The following is a 16,223-nucleotide window of genomic DNA, read 5'->3' as shown; positions in this document are numbered from 1 at the left end:
TTTTGCATCTCCATGGACGGAGAGGCTGACGTGCAAGAAGGAAGCTCTTGCTCCAAAAGCGGCACCTTAAGGCTCGACGGTTTGCTGCTGATCACGTGGACAAAGATGAGACCTTCTGGAGGAAAGTTCTGTGGTCAGACGAAACAGAAATCCAGCTGTTTGGCTCCTCACGGCTTCTCCAGGAGCCCCAAAACGTACCCCGGGGAAAAATCATCAGCCTGAAGGTCGGGTCTTGGGCGCAGTTGGGTGCTCCAACAGGACAATGACCCCAAACACACATCAAAAGTGGTAATAGAACGGCTAAACCATGTGGACAACGCTGAAGAAACAAGTCCATGTCAGAAAGCCATCACATTTAACTGAACTGCACCAATTCTGTCAAGCGGAGCGGTCAAAGATTCAACGAGAAGCCTGAGGACGGCTCCCAAAAGCGCCTAATTGAAGTGGAAATGGCCACGTGACGCGTAACCAAGTATCAGCACTGCTCTATGTATATTTTTGACCCAGCAGATTTTGTTAAAAGTGATAAAAGAAACAAACTTGAATGCTTTTTTGTGATAAAGCCGTATGTGTTCCAACCCAAGAGAACCATGACATTATGTTCTTTAGAAGCGTATGTAAACTTTTGACCGCAACTGTAATTCCTTTTTGGACAGGTTATTTAAAATGGGTCAAAGTCAAACTAGGTATTTAAATAAAAATGATGAAATAAACATGTGCATTTTGTGATATTTCTTGTAGTTATTGCATGAAAAACTCTTTCCATTCCCAAAGATTTGATGCTGTTATTTCTTTGCGCTGCAAAAAAACAATTTAATAACCAAATATTGGTTCTGGACGTGTAACAATGAGTGCAGATTGCAATGCAATAAGGTCAGAGGATCCCTACTGGACCTGTCAGCCTCCTTTTTATTCGCCTGTATCACTCGTCACGTCGCACACAATCTCAACGCCTCAGACAGATAAAGCGACGGACGTAGAATCCGTCGCGTTTGTCCTGAGGCGAGTCCTCCGTGTCCTGGACCCGTCCACGGTCGTGGGGGGACAATCAGGATTCACTATCAGCTCCGCTGTCGTGAAGGACTTCCACACAGGCGCGTCCCTTCCTGCGTCCCGCCGCGTTTGTCCCCCCCGAAAGGTCCGCTACTCATTGTGTTCCTGCCAGCCGATGTTGATGAACGTCTTGCTGTCCATGCGGTCCACGTAGAGGACGCCGTCCAGGTGGTCCATCTCGTGCTGGAGGATCCGGGCCGGCCAGCCGCTGGCGCGCCACGTGACGGCTTCCCCCTTCTCGTTCAGACCTGGGGGGGGGGGGGGGGGGGTATTCTATGAGTTTAACAGTTTTAGAGACGGGGATTACTTTACTAAACTGATCTTAAACCTGCTAAAACAGATCTTAGGTGAGATGTCGTTGGATTGAGCCGCAAACACACCCGACACTCCCACCGACAGGAAGCGGGGCACCGCGGCCGAGTAGCCCGAGATGCTCTCGCAGGCTTCCTGGAAGAGCGCCGTGCGGCTGTCGAGGACGGTCGTGTGGGGGTTGACGAAGATCCTGAGCGGCTGCACGGAGAGGCCGAGCAGCTCCCTGGAGGGGGGCGGGCTGTCCCTCACCATCCTCTCGGGGTATTCCAGGCTCAGGATGCGGAGAGGCACCCCGACCTGAGGCGCGCTGAGTCCCACGCACCGCAGCTTCCGCATCACTTTCACCATAGTGGCGATGACCTTTTGGACCTCCGGGCCGGGGATGGCGGCGGGGTCCACGGGAGCCGCGTGCGCACGCAGCACCGGGTCGCCCACCTGGCACACGTGGCTGTACGGGGGGCTGGGATGGGACAGGACCTTGCGTTTTATGTACTGCAGATAGGGGCGCACCTTGATGCTGCTGGAGTACGAGCGGCCGCGGCGGCCCGCCGCTGTCAGCCCCCCCCTGGAGAGCTGGAGCAGGAACGCACAGGACGTTTGGTTCATGGCGGCGCTGCGGGCTGGTTACACGTGGGGGGGGGGGTCGAGGAGGCAGGAATAGGGAGGTTGTTTGGTTCAAAGTGTCACAAGACCCCCCACCACCATTGGAGCACGTCTGTGGACAAACAAACAAAACACCTGATTTCCCTTTCAGTGGCCACTGAAGGATCCGTTACACACAAATAGGCCATGATCCTCCACGGTGGAGGTCAGAGTGACCTACATCGCTTATGTGCTGTGTATTACTAGAATTATTCAAGAATTTAAAGCCAATGTGCGTGGAGTTGTTACGTCACATGGTCTATGACATCATTCAAATTATTCTGACCGAGTACGCTTTCAGGGCAATAAGTACGTTTTGTCATTTTATCATATACTTTACTTTTATTGGTTCATACAAATATTTGCGCAGTTAGTTTTAGACTGGATTAATTGATTCTATTGCTCAGCTAACACCGCCGACGGGGTACGCTGGTGAGCCTAAACAACTCCATCCATTCAATAGCTGTAGCCAGCCACAAAGCTAACTTGTTAGCACGTTAGCGTAGTTGAGCTACGCACCCACACACACAAAGTCCAGATGCCTCTAACTAAGCATTGTAACCTTAGCTGCACGTTTAAAAAACGCTGAATGGTTCCGCGGTAACAGAAAAAAAAAAGACCACATACTCGGAACTGAAGGTGACGACCGGAAAAGAGACGTTTAAGCTCCGTTTGACTAGTTCCGGGTTCCCAGATTTCACAATAAAAGACTATACGTCGTATGCGCCAATGTTTCTTACAGGGGAAGCTCCGTCCGTAACTTTATTTTGGCCACCGGAGAGCGTGACCCGGATGTAATTTGTAGCGAACCGCCGTAGACAATAAGAGCGCGCGCAACCGTTCGCAGCCGCCCGCGACACGCCGGTACATGTCCGTCTCTGCGGGGGGGGGGGCTGTGAGACGGCTCATCCGGGTCCTCCGGCACCAACCTGACGCGGCGGAGCGCCACTAGACTCCTGATGGAGCTGCGGCCCGCCGGCAACACGCAACTTCCTGTGGATCACCGAGTACGTCTGGGCTCACTAGATGATGGAAGTACAGCAAGGTCGGTTAAGGCTTGTTTACTGTGCAGCTAAAACAAAGTTATAGTCACGTGAGCGACAGTCACAGTGGAATACCTTACTGTGTGTGTGTGTGTGTGTGTGTGTGTGTGTGTGTGTGTGTGTGTATTGTGTGTAGATGAGAGCAGGATGACCTCCGCCGTGGACGCGTCCGTTTGGCCGGACGTGGACCCTCGGCCGCTCGGCCTGGAGGATCCGTGGAGGCTCCGCGTCGCCGCCGCTCGGGTCTTTTCCATCGTGAAGAACCGGGACGTGGGGCGGTTCGAGCGAGCGGTGGGCTTCCTGGAGGCCACTCACCGGCTCCTGCCCGGCCTGGTGGCTTCCATCAAACACATGAAGATCACGTTTGGTCTGAAGACGCTGGTGAGCAGATGAGTGGTAGCATCCATCCATCCATCCATCCATCCGTCCGTCCGTTCACTGTGTGCTTCACACACGCGTGTGTCTCTGCTTCCAGGTCATCATGAGGATGCTCCGGGTCGGCCGAGGAATGGTGGAAACCGTGTTAAAAACCAGCCAGTTCTTCCCGAGTAAACTCCCTCAGTACCAGGGTCAATGTGTAGGTGTACCTTCTACATCTGGTTTCATCTGTCCGCCTGTTTCTCAGTTGATGCACGTTATTAAGTGTTGCAGTATTCGGCCTCTTGTCATCACAAACATCTTGCGTCCTTTCTCTCTTGTGCAGAGCCAACGTGAAATGTTCCTAATGAGGAAGAACCATCTGGACTTTAAGACTCTGGCACAAGCGCTCGCAATGAACAAGGACAAACTGGAATATTACGTCGCGGTGAGCCAACGCACGGCACACTTGCCGTCGCCAATCGCATTAAAGCGGCGCGAGCCAGACGTTTGCTAGTGGTGGTGACGCGTCTGGTTGTTGCTGACCTTCAGAACCAGATGGAGGAGCAGTACGGTGAACGTTACGCCCAGAAAGTAGAGGACCGGCTGCTGCACTACCTGCAAGAGTTGGAGGCCGCGTTACCAGGAGACTCCTACATTGACAAGGTGTGTGTGTGTGTGTGTGTGTGTGATGCTCTTTATGAAAGCATCATTTTGGTCGATCAGATCCGGCGGTTCTGCAGTGAAGTGTAAATGTGCATACTGGCCAGCAGGGGGCGACTCTTCTGGTCACAAGTAGTTTTATTTAAATGTCTTCTTGATTTTTATTGTGAAACGGGGTGAGGAGAGACTGGGTTTCTCAAGTCCCCCCTCTCTTGAATTCCCTCTGCCCTCCCATGATGCAAACGTCTCATTGGATGGATGTTTGCACCAGATACTGAAGAAGGAGAGCCCTGTGACTGAGGAGGAGGAGGAGGAGGAGAAGCTGCTGATGGAAGTAATTACCTCTGACGCCGCCGACGTAGCGACCACTCTGAAGAAACTGCTGCGCTGTGGTGAGAAACTCGACCGCCTGCAGAAGTGAAGCTCACTGTGTGACCCCCCCCCCCTCAGTTTATTTTATTTTGTAGAGCCCAAAATCGCAAATTGCAAAGCCCTCTGAGGCAAATTTGTAGTCTGTACACATCGGCACAGGAAAACCTCCCCAGACAATGAAAAACCTTCCATGGGGAAAAACGGGGAGGGACTCACCTGGGTGACCGTTCTCTGACCAATGGTGGCCGTGCCCCCCCCCCCCCCCCCCCCTGCAAGGAGAGTAACTCCTTCTACAGGTCCCATCGATTAGTGATCAACAACAACGCGCCCCCGAATCTCGATTGCACCCGACGAGACGCGGCGCTTTTCACGTTATCCACCTCGTCCACATTGACACGCTAAGGTTTGCTACACAAAACCACCGTGCAGATGATCACACCCAGGAGGGGTAAACCAAACGGGGGGGGGGGGGGGGGCACACCGGCGGCACAGCGAGCACACCCCACCAAGGGGGCGCCGTCCTGTGTCGCGTCACGTGATGGAGAATCTCATGAATTCATTCAATTGAGCGCGTGACGGAAAGCAGTCCGACGCGTAGCTCCGTGTGCTACGTGCTAGTCGCGGCTAACGGCGGCGTTGGCCGCGACTAGCGCCGAGGTCTGGTGAGAAGATTCTGCTCTTCAGTGACTCACTCGAAGCGGAATCCGGTCTCTTTGTGCTTCCATGTGCGATACCTTGTGTTTCAATGTGGGTCCTGCGTTGGTTAATCACGATGCGCCGCCTCTCCGTCCCTCCAGATGTTGCTTCCTGTCGTCCGGGCAGCACGTCTCCGTCGACGGCAATGGAGATGTCTCCGCCCTCTCGGCCCGCTCTGCGGCGGCGGCGTTCTTCAGAGCCCCCTGAGACTCTCCCGCGCTTTCAGCCGGAGGTTTTTCTGGGGGGGACGGAGGCCGACGGAGAGGAGGCGGCCAGGAGGACGGAGGAGGCCCCCGCCTCCCCTCAGTTCTGCTCCAAGCACCAGCGATGGGTGAGGAGCATCCTGCAGGAGTGCTCCGAAGAGCTGCCGCCGCCGCCACAGGCCCACGCTTCCTCGTCCCCGCTGCTGTTCCCGTCGTCCTCACCCGACGCCCCTTCATCGGAGGACCTCACGCCTTCTGACATCGTCCCGTTGCCCCCTGACCAACCACGTCCGCCCACGCAGACCGCCGCCCACCTTCTCGCCGGAGTCCAGGCTCCTGAAGGCGACCGGAGGTCCGGGTCCGCTGGATCGGGGATTGATGCGTCTCATACAGAACTTCCGCTCTCCTCCAGAGACACTCGCGCGTCCGTCCGCTTGTCCCCGGTGGTCCGACTGCTGGACATTGCCTCCGTCACCTGTAAACCCTGTCGAGTGCTTCTGAAACGCTTCCCCGCGTCCGGTGTCAAACGGGTTCTCGGTCCGGAGGTGCTGACGTCTCCTCACCGCCACACCGCAGAGCGCGACGCCGGACCTCTAGCAACGAGCAAAGACCCTGCGACCCACCCAGCAGCAGCGACCGCCCCAAACGCCGCGGTCAAAATGGAACCGGCTCCTTCATCTCCTGCCGGCTGTCTGGCCCTCGGGGCCGAGCCCAGCAGAGGCCCAAGGGTCCACGCCAAGCCGTCACCGCCGAGTCAGGCTTCGCATCTGCAGCCGGACCTGCCGCGGACTGACCTGCCGCAGCCAGACCACCTGCCGCAGCCGGACCTGCCGCGGGACCACCTGCCGCGGGACCACCTGCCGCAGCCCTACGTGAGGGTTTACAGATTGAGTGCTCAGCAGTGCTGTCGGGTCACAAAGCCCAGATCCTCCGTGGTACCAGCCAGCAGCCGGGACGAGGACGAGGACGAGGACAAAGATGCCGATTCTTCCTTTGACGTCAACACTCTTTACTCTGGTGATTCGAGCAGTGACAGCGAGGACCCGTTTCACGGCGACCCGGAGTATAAACCTCGCTTTAAGAAGAAGAGACTCCCCTCGCAGTAGCGCAGCATGTGCGCTGGAGAATTCACGCTGCACTAAATTAAATATTTTGACCGTGAAGAACGTCAACAAATACTTTGTTAATCCCTAATGGAGAAAATCATATTGTGTGTGTGCTTGTATGTTACGTGACATATGAAAAGTTGTGCCATGTGCCGCTTCTAGAAAGCAAACCTTTAGAAATTGCTTTAGAGGTGGAGAGATATTACATTTCAATAAGTTCACTACAATAATGCAGTAATAAGTAAAATATTCAACGCGTGCAACATTTTCTCAGGCACACGACGGCGTGTTTATTCCATAATAACCTCCAAGTTCATCACATGTTCAGGATCTAATGTGTAACGAGGAGCGCTGACGCGTGACGGGCTTCATGCTCGCCGTGTGGTTTCCCTACGGACGAATTAAAATGATGATGATTTAGTTGTAGAAAGAACCTCCACCCGAGAAATGCCTTCCTCCTTAATGTCGGGCGTTTAGAAATGAAGATTAAGGAGTTCTGTATTTGCTCAACCGTGACCGGATGATGAACGATCTGTCAATCGAGCCAGACGAGGCTCGTTGGACTTTGAGGACATCAAAACCTGGATGACCTGCAACGTCCTGTCGAACTAAAGATGATTCTACGGGTTATTTGATCAGATCCTGGATCAGTTGGTAATGAAGTAGTGGATCTTCTGCGTGGCTCAGAAGAATCTCCGCGTCTCTCTGACCAGGACGTGTGCGTTTAAACCCTCAGATTAAAAGAACTGTGTTTTTCATCTTTAATCTATCAAATTTGTTCTATGCTGGATTACTTCTTCATCATCAGGTCTCGTAGTTCTCTTGAGCTTCTGCAGCTGATGCAGAATCCTGCAGGACTCGTATTAACAAGAACTTGAAAGGGATCCTATTACAAGGAGCTTGTAGCACCACGCAGACAGACGGAGACCCCTGATGCACATCACAGTAAAGCCTGTTTAACCAGACCCGGGTGTCCTCCACCCGCTGAGAAGCTGGTGTAAAGTCTTAAGAAGTAGGACGGGAGCCTCCAGTCATCCAGCGCCTCTCCTGTGGAAGCAGCTTCCGCTCTCTTCTCTCCTCGCCGCCGTCTGCCTGACGGTGCTTCTGTCTGGGTGGAGGTCGTTGCTGCAGTGGCCTTCTGCCCCCTATTTGAATCGTTCCCGTCCCACGCACATCCTGGGACGGAGATCCCGTCTCCGCCTGAGGGTTTTTCCTGTTCTCTCCGCCGTTGAAGGTCCCCTTTTCAGTCCCTTTCAGGCAAAATTTGGGATTTTTGGGGGGCTTTACGAAATAAAATGAATTTAGTTCATCGAACCGCTGAAGCTGTGATCTGATGTGACGTAGTTGATCTCCGTAAAGCGCAAGAAGCGAGCCGGTGGTGGTTAGAGGGCGAGGTACAAAGTACCGAGGGGGGGGGGGGGGGATACTATGTAACGCTATTAAAAAGAAAATCCACTCAAAAAGTGAAGTGTGCTTGCGTGGTGAGCGTGGAATCCCTGCGTCAGCGCCGATGATGTCATCATATCATTAAGTGACTGACTGCAAACGCCTTTTATCGGAGGACGCGTTCGTTACAGAAACGTAGCGCTGCATTGACGCATCAAATGATGATGTTTTAGGGTGGATTCGATCGGTTCTATTTATCTCCACGCGTGCGTACGAGCTGTGCGTGTTTACTGGTTTTCTTGCGTCAGCGTTGCGTCACATCCGAGGCCAAAGAGCGACGACCGATGAGCCGACGCTCTGCTTCCTTTGTTATTAGCAGCTTGGATGTCAGAGCTGCAGGGTCAACGGCTCATAAATAATCTCCAATATATATCTTTATGTTTCTGGGACAATATCGTCTTCAAAGAACTGTGCATCACAATGTTTTACATTATCATAATAATGCGATAACTGCCACGTTCACTGGACGGAGCCTGAATGCATCACAATGCAGCTGAGTGGGTTTAAAGGTAAAATGAGGATGCAGCTGACGTTCAGCTTTGCCCTGTTTGTTGTCTGCAGGTATCAGTAGTGCTTCCTCTTCAGTGTTTGTATGTGACACCTTAGTATGTGCTTGCAAGGTAACACACGCTTGCTTGTGCCAGCTGCATGTTGGAGGCCGAGCTCTGAAACTCCACCATGACTTTGCATTTTTTTTTGAGGGACGCGAGGGTCACAAATGCAGTTTTCCTATTTACGTACCAGCTGGATCGGTGGCTTGTTTCATATTTGTTGCCGGGTGTAGTGGAAAGTTCAGCAGTTTTTTTGCCTTAAAACTACTGTGGAATGAATTATTTTTGCTATCAATACAAATAAAATAAACCTTCTTGTCATAATTGGTGCAAAAGTACAGCACTCATTGCACCCGCTTCCCCCAGACGACCTAATTCACCGCCTCTGGCGCCGTTTCACTCTCTCTGTAGAGCGGGCCTCCTCCCTGAAAACCTCAAAACAGCTGGAGTGCTTTTCCCCAGATGTTGTTACATATGTTATCCACAGCGTGGCCCGCTTCTCTTTTCCCTTCCCGCTGCAAACCGCAGGTCACCGACCCGCCGAAGGTACTGGAACATGTCGAGGTGCTCTCATCGCAGCACGCAGCGACTACGTGTCCGTCATGCGGTACCGTTGTGGTGTTCGCTTTAGCACGTCAACCCCCCCCCCCCCCCCCCCCCCACCAATAACTATAAAGGCAAATCCCCCCTCAGCCTCTGCAGATCAGCTGCATCAGTGTTTCCCACTGAGGGTCACGTGACCACACACGCTATGGGAATATGTAGGGATGCCGCCGCTCGTGCACTTTGCGCCCTCTCTGTTGATTCCAGTACGACGCCACGCATCTGTCCCCCCCCCCCCCCCCCCCGGTAGGTAATTGATTGCGCGGATGGTTCTTGTTAGCGGCGTAGGAGGCGTGTGAGGGCTCAGCCCTCGGCCTCGACCAATGGAAGGGAGGGCAAGGCTCTACACCCGCGCTCGGGGGCCCTCCATATATAACCGCCGCGAAACCCCCACGACTCACTGTTCATCGTCCCGCACGCGCCGCTGCTTTCTGGGAGTCGCGTATCTAAGGAGGTAAGTGGCGAGTAGGATTGTCTGATGCTAAACAAGTCACCTGGGAAGGTGTTTGCGTGACGTTCTGGTTTGTTATTTAGGTGTTTTTCAAGGGAGAGGATGTCACAAATAGCTACAGAAGCTGATGGTTTTTGGATAATAATGTTAATTTGGGGGAGAACTCTTAAGAATTGAGCAAGATTATGCTCTTTGAATGTAGAGAATCTATTCATCACCTTTATTCTGTGTTATCTCGGTCTGTATATCTTAAAGTAAGTAAAGCCAGTGAGAAGTCTGACTGCGTGTTACATTGTTACATATTGTAATATGTTATGAATTCATCTTTATCAAAAGATGAAGAGGAAATCATTTTGACTTGTTATTACAGGGTTGGGAGTTTAATCCGAAACACACATTTCATGAAATGACATAAAGTCAAAAAACTGAGTAAAGAAAAGAACAATTCCATCTATTGGGTAAATGTAAAGGAGTCGATACATTATTCCTCCGGAGGGGAAGACTTGAATTGAGTAAATGTGCTTTGCTGCTCTTCTGCTCGCCGTCCTCTTCGTCAGTTCCACGATGGACAACGAGTCCCGCGCGGTGCAGCTGAACGGGAATAAAGTCCGCGGCCAAACCGGCGGCAACAGCCGAAGACAGAACTCGCCTGGAGTCGGAGGCGGCGCCGGTCCCACCAAGGCCGCGAGCCGCAGGCAGAGGTGGGACGTGAGGCCCTCCGAGATGGCCAACAACACCCTGAATCCCATCAGGGCCATCGTGGACGGGATGGAGCTCACGCCCAACCCGGACAAACCCATGATCTCGCTTTCCATAGGTGACCAAATCCCTGTTTACACACTTCTGGAGAAATATGATCTATTTGATGTAAATATCATCAATGACGAATGAGTTCCACTTCCTGTCTGATACCAGAAACAAGTCAGGCCAATAAGACCGAATACCACAACACTATTCACCGCATGCACCTTCTATTTATTCAGTCTTTTGACCCTCAGTCGCTCCTAACTGGAGGCCTTCCATCACCTTTGTTCCCCAGGGGATCCCACTGTGTTTGGGAATCTGCCGACAGATAACGCCGTGCTGCAGGCGCTGAAAGACGCCATAGACTCCCAACAGTACAACGGCTACGCTCCTTCTGTCGGTGAGCTGCACGACATCGGCGTGAGAGGAAAGAAATGGGATTTTAGTTTTTTAGAAACAGTCAAACCGATGCACAGGAGTGAGATGTGGTGGTGATGTCAGCGTGTCGCATGCTCAGCAGCCCAACCAGAGAAGACGCCTCTAACAATCTAACGCACCCGTTTGCCCGCCGGCAGGTTACCTGAAGAGCCGGCAGGCCGTAGCCAGCTTCTACAGCTGCCCCGAGGCGCCGCTGGAGGCCGAGGTGCTCCCCCCCCCCCCCCCCCCCCCCGTCTAACACCTCCGACCTTTCCTTTCGTCCTCATCGCCTGCGTCAACTTGTGTGTGGGTGTTCTGGTTCCTGCAGGACGTGATTCTGGCCAGCGGCTGCAGTCAGGCCATCGACCTGGCTATCAGTGTCCTGTGCAACCCCGGGGACAACATCCTGGTCCCGTGCCCGGGCTTCTCCCTCTACAAGACCCTGGCTGTCTCCATGGGCATCGAGGTCAAACTCTACAACCTGCTGGTAGGTGACGGCTTACGTCTCAATAAAACCCATGAACGAGTGAGTTCCAGGTCTTCGGCAGGTGAGGCGTAAACTAAACTAACCGCAGCGTCCATCACCCCAACCTCCCTTCTGATTCGCAGCCAGAGAAGTCGTGGGAGGTGGACCTGCAGCAAATGGAGAGCCTGATTGACGAGAGGACGTCCTGTATGATCGTCACCAACCCGTCCAACCCGTGTGGCTCCGTCTTCAGCGAGGAACACCTGCGGAAAATCCTCCAAGGTCAGCTGCCGGTCCGCCACGAGGACGTTCCAATCGCTGCACGTCTTCGTATTGGCAGTGGAGTCGGGGGGCAGCGTGAATTTGGACCCGCGGCGGCATTTGGCTTGTCCCAAGTGAAACGGCAGAATTTGTCTTTGTCTCCTTTTCCAGTGGCCTCCAGACGCTGCGTCCCCGTTCTGGCGGATGAAATCTACAGCGACATGGTGAGTTGCAGCGCCACAGTGACGGGTGCGGGTTGCGTTCCATGTGGGGGTATGTGCCGTGAATGAGGGGCGCATGGGGGGGTCAGCAAGGGCAAGTCGTGTTGCAGCATCAGGCTGTGTAGCTGTGTCATGTTGGGCTACGGTTCTTGCCCAAGGACACAGGCGGCTCAGCCGGCGATCGAACCGCCACAAAGTCTTGGGTTCGGCGTTTGGTGGCAGAGCTTATCCAGGATAACAGATAGTTGATAGACGGTTGTCATGTTGGCGTCTGACGTTTGTGCTGCACGTCTTGTTAGCGCTTGACAACGTATAAGAGCTTTATTCTCACTTTCATCTAATCTTCTGCTTTTAGGTTTATTTGGTAACATCTGTCTCGTGGGACTTCAGGTGATAAACAACTACGGCACATTTAACCGAAATGTTTTTCATTAATGTGAGAAAACCATCAAATAAATGGACATTGGTTTGGTACACGTTTAATCAGCAAGAACGGTGATTGAATCTTTATATACGAATGGTAAAAAAATGTCAAATAAGTTGAGATTATAAAGGGTTAAAAAGACATTGACCAAATTTGAATGTTTCCAAGAAAAAAAAAGACATTTCCAGCACATTCGTCCCGGAGCTTTGGCGCCGGCCGTCGGCCTTGACGAGCCTGAACCGGTCAACTTTCACCGGAGGTCATGCAAACGTGTACACAGATGTGCACATGAACGCAGACTGCTGCAGGTCAAGGGGAACGGGCAGATAAGGTGCGAGCTGTTTGCCAGTAGTTTTCCGCCCTGGTGACATTGTGATGATACAAGTCAAGGCTTCTTTGTTCAAGGACACATGTGGAAAAAATAAAGAGCAGCCACAACAAAGATTTCTCACCATTGAGTTTTTCAATTTGGGTTCAGTTTTGGGTTGTTGGTGCAAATGGAAAAATGGGGTGTTTGGGTTCAAGCATCTCCGCCCGACCGCTCAACGCTGAACTCAAGCCCACCAGAATGACTTTGCGATTTTGTGCATGTGTTTGCAATCAGTGCAGAAGTCGGGTTCTGGCACCGGAGCAGCTTGCGAGGAACGGGGCTGTGGGTCTGGCGGGGAGCTGGAATGGGGGGGAGGGGGAGGGATAAGAGCAGTAAACTGCCCGAGCAGTAAACAGAGCCCCCCCCCGCTGGGTGGAGGATGCGTGTAGGTCTGCACAGCGCCCGTAACCCTTCGTGCATCAGCGTTACCTGGCTGAGCACAATGGGTTCTGTGGTCCTCCTGCGAGGAGGTGGGGGGGCGAACTCCGGCTCGTGGCTCACGCTGCTGTTATGTCATTCGTAGCAGTCGGACCAATAGGACGCGGGGCGGATCCCAAAGAGGTTTGGCTTCTAATGAGAACCAGCTTTCTATGTGGTTACTGCCCCCCCCCCCCCCCCAAAGCCTCTGTGCTGCACAGTAGTTCATGGGTTTATACCCTGTTTATCTAGTAGGATGTGTCTAATGTCAGAAGGGTCATTCGCACATGAAAGCTTCGTTTTCATTTTGCTTCAGCATCTTTCTGTTGTTGTTGTTGTTGTTGTTTTGGTGCGTAGTCGGTTCTTTCTCAGCGCTCCGGATAAGCTGGTTTCTCAGACCCCGTCAGACCCCTCCAGCCTGATCGCCCAGGGGAGCGTTTGACTGCCGAGAGACCGATAGAAGAAACACATGTACTCGCGTGGAGCTTTTCTAGTCCTCCGACCACCGGACGTCATCGTTCATCCATTCATGCACTGATGACAGGGCCCCTTCGCTCCTGTCCATCAAGGCCTAGCTAACCTTCCTCCCCCGGGGAGCCACGGGGGCCACTTTGGGGTCAAACGTCTTGCCCCCAAAAAGGCACCGAACCAGCTGAAGTCTTACATTGGAGTGGCAAATAGTCCGGTCCTTGTTAAGGACGATGAACAACCACAATGACACCACGATTACTCGCAGCTTTCAAGCTAGCAGTTTGCTGAAGACTGGAATCAGAATTTCAATAGCCACCCGAGCGCTACGTCACCAGCATGTCACGTTGTCATCAGGTTTTCCCGGGATGCAGCTGCCCGTCCATGGCGTCCCTAAGCACCGACGTGCCCGTCCTCTCCTGCAGCGGCTTGGCTAAGCGCTGGCTGGTTCCCGGCTGGAGGATGGGATGGATCCTCATCCACGACAGGAACGACGTGTTTGGGTCAAAGGTATGCGCCTTCTCGGGTTGGGCGGAGGGAACGAGAAGACGTCTCGTTGGGTGACGCTCGCATTCCTGCCCGCAGATCCGCCAGGGCCTGTTGAAACTGAGCCAACGCATCCTGGGAGCCTGCACCGTCGTCCAGGGAGCCCTGGAGAGCATCCTCAACAACACGCCCCAAGGCTTCTACGACAGCACCGTCGGCTTCCTGAAGGTGGGCACCCATCTGCACCCAACGACTCGTCTTCTCGATACGTTAATGCTGCTTCAGGGGTCCCTGGATGGGTTAACGTTACACAACGTCTTCTTGACGTGTTGTCGGGAGCCAGAATGGATTCTGCAGACATTTAATGTGCTAAAATGATGATGTGGTCAAAGCATTTCAGACAGAGAGAGAACATCCTGCTAAAAGTTGAGCCAACTTATCAGACAGACGGCGCGGCAAACCAACCAGCGGCAGCCACTCGTGTTTAAACACATTCTGACTGCTGATTTGTGATTAACACTCACGTGTTCATATAAAAGGCTGATGCTTCACACTGTTTTCTTCAGACCAACTCTGAGATCTGCTTCAATGAGCTGAACGCCGTCCCCGGCCTGAACCCCGTCATGCCCTCAGGAGCCATGTACCTCATGGTGAGTGTGGTTTATCCCGCTTATGTGGCGATTGAAAAACCCGACGAGGTGGCAATCGATGAAAATCTCCCCTTTTTACAACATTTGTCCAGGTGGGGATTGACATGGACCACTTTCCAGGCTTTAAGGACGACGTGGACTTCACTCAACAGCTGGTGACCGAGCAGTCCGTCTTCTGTCTCCCTGCCTCGGTAAGACCTCAGCGACCCGTCGTCCCCTTCGTTCACATTTAGAGAAAGACGCGTCTCTGATGGCCGTTATCCTCCCCCCCCCCCCCCTCGCCAGGCCTTCGAGTACCCCAACTTCTTCCGCATTGTGGTGACGGTGCCCGAGGAGATGATGGTGGAGGCCTGCGGTCGGATCCGGGACTTCTGTCGGCGCCACCATCGGCCCCGCAGCCGCAACGGCAACGACCTGGACCAGTGACGGCGTCCCCGCCGAGCGCGGAGCGCGGAGGACGGCGCCGTCAAACATCCGCTGATGGAACCGGCTTTGGCGCTTTTATTCTGCCGTATGTCCAGTTAAAGATGAAGGAGTTAGGATGCAGAAAACTGCGCGTCGGCGTCAGCGCGGCGACGTAAAGGCGTCTGACTGTGATGTGAAGCGTCTGCAGCGAGAAGACCTAATATTTATATTTTATACAGGCAGCGTGTTTGTGTGTATTTATATGATTTGTCCAATGCTGTGACGTAACCTCCTTGATGTGAGCTGCAGTGTTGTAGACGTCCCCGCTGCCCCAATGGGAGGTTAATACATAGACTAGTATCCATGTTACGTACTACATCGGCGTGGCCTTCATCAGAACATTCAAACATTCTCTGTGTCTGTGCGTCAATTGTGCGTCACGTATAAATGTATTTACTGGTTTTATTACCAGCTAGCCAATAAAAACGTGTTGGCTGTAAGAACAAAGCAGTTTGCCGATCGACAACAGACCGAACGGCGCACAACAGCATATTTTATATCTTGTTTTCACGCCATCCGTCACGACGTGACGGTGGAACGTTGTGCGGTTTCTGACCGGGGGCGATGAGACGTTTCTCTTTGTTGCATTGCGAGCTGGGACATTTTAACGTGCGCGTTATCTAAACGCTTTCCAGTGTTCGCCCGTGGCATCGGCGGGCCAACGTTTTGGGGTAATCGACCAAATACCTTCAACCGATGACATTGCTTGGTGATTTTAATGGGGGGTATTATCATACACGACCAGTGTTGGTTACAAAGTAGCGCAGTACTGTAATTCCACTACTTTTACCGGTAACGAGCATGCAACTAAAATAAATTAACGCAGTTACAATTACTGAAATTGAAATGTTCCTCTCTTTGGTGACGCGAAGCGGCCGGCCGGCAAATAGTAAGTAAACAGCTGCCTGTCGGCACTAAACAGTTGTGTCACCAAACGTTGTGCGTCGAGTCCGACACCTGAAACAGTTATTCTGTATTAAGTTAAGTATTAAAAGGGACTTTTGTACTATTTCTTGATTTGAAGGCCTGTTGATTACAATAAATAGGTCTAAAAAATGTGTTTATTGTGTTTGACTGTTCAGTACCATTTATATTCATTGCATTTAAAAAGAAGAGATAAAAGTTTCATTCCAGAGTAACTAATTACTTTTGATACACAGTAACTGGTGAGTAATTCAATCACCTTTAAAAGAAGTAACTAGTAGCTGTAACTAAATACTCATTTTCAGTAACTTGCCACACTGGTTGAGTAGTTTTGAGAATAAACTTTTAAATGTATCAAGTCGTTTTTAACACGTCCTTTACTTTTGAGAGCAAACCGCGCAGACACACAACA

The 16,223-nt window shown here is 52.4% G+C and overlaps 3 protein-coding genes across 5 annotated transcripts; 2 read left to right on the top strand and 1 right to left on the bottom strand.

The window, feature by feature from the left end:
* Nucleotides 1-869: 869 nt before the first annotated feature.
* Nucleotides 870-2,775, bottom strand: LOC120808626 (peptide deformylase, mitochondrial). Of its 2 annotated transcripts, none has more exons than XM_040161651.2 (3): nucleotides 2,635-2,775; nucleotides 1,434-2,080; nucleotides 870-1,301 (listed from the first exon to the last, which is right to left on the bottom strand). In XM_040161651.2, the coding sequence occupies exons 2-3, from the start codon at nucleotides 1,969-1,971 to the stop codon at nucleotides 1,144-1,146; spliced, it is 696 nt and encodes a 231-aa protein (XP_040017585.2). In that variant the 5' UTR covers nucleotides 1,972-2,080; nucleotides 2,635-2,775; the 3' UTR covers nucleotides 870-1,143. The 2 variants fall into 2 exon arrangements, with proteins under 2 accessions (XP_040017585.2, XP_077938286.1); XM_078082160.1 differs by lacking the exon at nucleotides 2,635-2,775 and adding an exon at nucleotides 2,527-2,630.
* On the top strand, nucleotides 2,754-8,751 carry LOC144383669 (uncharacterized). 2 transcript variants are annotated; one of them, XM_078082146.1, is made up of 7 exons: nucleotides 2,754-3,052; nucleotides 3,187-3,431; nucleotides 3,526-3,627; nucleotides 3,754-3,855; nucleotides 3,960-4,073; nucleotides 4,342-4,462; nucleotides 5,240-8,751. In XM_078082146.1, the coding sequence occupies exons 1-7, from the start codon at nucleotides 3,034-3,036 to the stop codon at nucleotides 6,445-6,447; spliced, it is 1,911 nt and encodes a 636-aa protein (XP_077938272.1). In that variant the 5' UTR covers nucleotides 2,754-3,033; the 3' UTR covers nucleotides 6,448-8,751. The 2 variants fall into 2 exon arrangements, with proteins under 2 accessions (XP_077938272.1, XP_077938271.1); XM_078082145.1 differs by having other exon boundaries at nucleotides 2,819-3,052; nucleotides 3,197-3,431; nucleotides 5,240-7,758.
* A 393-nt stretch (nucleotides 8,752-9,144) lies between these two features.
* Nucleotides 9,145-15,894, top strand: LOC144382968 (tyrosine aminotransferase-like). Its single transcript, XM_078082156.1, has 12 exons — nucleotides 9,145-9,501; nucleotides 10,056-10,315; nucleotides 10,538-10,642; nucleotides 10,818-10,885; nucleotides 10,988-11,146; nucleotides 11,269-11,407; nucleotides 11,558-11,610; nucleotides 13,644-13,796; nucleotides 13,872-14,000; nucleotides 14,339-14,422; nucleotides 14,515-14,613; nucleotides 14,708-15,894. Exons 1-12 carry the CDS (start codon nucleotides 9,371-9,373, stop codon nucleotides 14,846-14,848), a joined length of 1,521 nt encoding a protein of 506 aa, XP_077938282.1. The 5' UTR covers nucleotides 9,145-9,370; the 3' UTR covers nucleotides 14,849-15,894.
* Nucleotides 15,895-16,223: the final 329 nt, after the last annotated feature.

The sequence above is a fragment of the Gasterosteus aculeatus genome, chromosome X (genome assembly GCF_964276395.1).
Source record: "Gasterosteus aculeatus chromosome X, fGasAcu3.hap1.1, whole genome shotgun sequence".
NCBI lineage: Eukaryota > Metazoa > Chordata > Actinopteri > Perciformes > Gasterosteidae > Gasterosteus > Gasterosteus aculeatus.
This window is presented reverse-complemented; position numbering and strand designations above follow the sequence as displayed.